Genomic DNA, 2500 nt, shown 5'->3' on the forward strand with positions numbered 1-2500 from the left:
ATATCAGTTTAGTGAAATCAGTGTTACTGTAAGGACGTAAGTCGTGGTATGACAATGAAACAATACCCAATAGATTTAGTAGATTTGAGAATAAAGCCCTCAAAAGGATATTGGGAGTTAAATGGCAGGACAGGATTAGAAATGAAACAATAAGAGAACTTTTGCCATAAACGGTAAAGAATCTGTTCTACTGTTATTCTTCAAAATCAAAATGATTTATGTAAGACGCTGAGTACGGTATATAATACAATTGCTCTTCCGTACAATATGCAAGATGATGTGAAGGGTTCTTTTTATATTTCATAAATCAAAGAATTATTAGTGTGCAACCGTTAGTTAGATAGTGTTATGGTTAGCAGTGTTAACGGGTTAGGAAGCACAGGTCAAGTTTACTACTGTCAGACAAATGATTACCGCAAAATTAAGAAAAAAAAAAGAAGAAAAAAATGACCAAGATTTGGAGGATACTCTGAAATCAGTACATATATTAACATAGTTATGACTATCAATACAAGGGTATGGAAACTTATTATTATTCATTAGTTAAAAAAAAACAGACATTAGAAAGAATATAAATTTGAACCTTTATAAAAAAAATCCCATTTGTTTACAAAGGATACAAATCATACAAACATTACTGAATCAATGTCAAGAAGGCAGCAATCTGTGGAAAATAGTAAACCATGGTCTAAGATATTAGCCTATCATGTATAAAATCGAGTTATCAAATAAAAACAATGATTTTCTTTACTAATTTTCTCTAAGTAGTTCACGAAGCATTTATGGTTAGTGTAACTTCAGAAACTGACCTTGAAAAGCGTTATGCCCATTGAGATGAATTCACAAAGCTGCATTGTTTATTCATAGCTTCGTTTCTCAATTAAATGGAATTTTTTTTTTCAATCCAAACTGTGTTTCTTAATCAAAGTTGCATTTCTTAAATCCAGTTATATTATTAACTTAAGCTGAATTTCTTGATTTATTTTCATTTCTTAATCCAATTATCTTCTTAACTTAAGCTGAATATATTAATTCACTGCATTTCTTAATCTAAGTTGCATTTTATTCCACTGACATTTCTTTGTCCAAACTGCATTTTTTAGCCCAAGCTGCATTTCTTAATCTATCGGCATTTCTTAGTCCAACTTGCATTTCTTAATCAAAGCTGCATTTCTTAATACATAGGCATTGCTCAATCCATTGGCAAACTTGCATTTCCTAATCCAACCTGCATTCCTTCATCCAAGCTGTATTTCTTAGTCCAACTTGCATTTCTTAATCAATATACATTTAATAATACATAGGCATTTCGTAATCCATTGGCATTTCTTAGTCCAAGCAGTATTTAAAAAACCCAAAAGCAACAGTTCATGAATTGCTTCCATGGGGCGTCCCTGCTCTTCACCAAATAAGAGAGGAAACATCTTACCTCTTAAGAACTTGTGAAATGAGAGAGTCGTTGCTCTCCAAGGCTCTGTATCTGAAAGGACCAATGTAGTGGAAGCCTTGTTCATCATTTTGGGAATATGAATTAAAAGTCCCGAAAGCCTCAGTAGGTGGTTCCTCAGGATGAGGCGATTTGGAGGGCTCTTTAGCAGGAAGTGAGGTAGAAGGATTGTTATAAGGAAGCACGGCATAAGAAGATAGCGTAGAAAGCACAGGAGGGAGGTGTGAGGAGGGAGGCTTCGTAGATGGAGTCTTGGAAGAAGGATTAACCACGGGAGGGAAGTTAGAAGGGATATTATGTGGATATAAGGCAGAAGGCTTTGGAGTGGGATAGGTAGAAGGCTGAGGTGTAGGAGGATAGGCAGAAGGCTTTGGAGGAGGAGGGATGGCAGAAGGCTTTGGAGGAGGAGGGATGGCAGAAGGCTTTGGAGGAGGAGGAAAAGCAGGCTGTGGTGGAGGAAGGAAAGCAGGTGGGATAGGAGGAGAAGTTGGAGGAAGTGGACCAGGGAAACCAGTTGGCGGCAACGAAATCGGCGCCAGTCCCTCCAGGAAACCGAAAGTTAACTCTCGCACCATGAACACCATTCCGATGTACACCGATGCCGCCATGAAAACCGTGATGAAGAACTGGCTGGCTGGATCTGCACGAGGGGGAAGGATCGAGTCAGAGGAGCTAGAGTAGAGACACTCACCTATTCAGAGCGCGCGCCAAGTCACCCAGATCCACGCCATCACTCCAGAATCCTTGGGAAGGGAAGCTGCGGCCGATCGCGAGATTGGTTGGGATGGCGTATTTGACATAGAGGATTAGGACCGTTATTGACAGGATGAGGACAGTTGCTATGTAGGCGGGCAGCGTTTGATCTTCTTCTGCGGAAGGGGGGACCCAGGTGTTCAGCTCCCCGACTACGCACTTCATTTAGGCCTACTCATAATGATCCCACTGAGATTGCATCTATGTACTATCAAGAAAAGTACTGGAAAATTTTACTTACAATTGAATTTTCAAGCAAAAACTCGGTTTATTTGGACTCATCCTGAAATAAATGGTCAC

General features: G+C 39.2%; 2 protein-coding genes across 2 annotated transcripts in view; one reads left to right on the forward strand and one right to left on the reverse strand.

Moving 5' to 3' along the window:
* LOC137629464 (uncharacterized) overlaps positions 1-2500 on the forward strand; it is a 190343-nt gene that overhangs the window by 19163 nt on the left and 168680 nt on the right. The gene's annotated exons all lie outside the window — the stretch shown is intronic.
* Positions 1-2500, reverse strand: part of LOC137628995 (uncharacterized) — a 24574-nt gene that overhangs the window by 11526 nt on the left and 10548 nt on the right. The window contains exon 3 of the mRNA XM_068360249.1: positions 1430-2087. Coding sequence (XP_068216350.1) covers positions 1430-2087 — 658 coding nt within the window. The remainder of the gene's footprint in view (positions 1-1429; positions 2088-2500) is intronic.

The sequence above is a fragment of the Palaemon carinicauda genome, chromosome 37 (assembly GCF_036898095.1).
Source record: "Palaemon carinicauda isolate YSFRI2023 chromosome 37, ASM3689809v2, whole genome shotgun sequence".
In the NCBI taxonomy this organism is placed as follows: domain Eukaryota; kingdom Metazoa; phylum Arthropoda; class Malacostraca; order Decapoda; family Palaemonidae; genus Palaemon; species Palaemon carinicauda.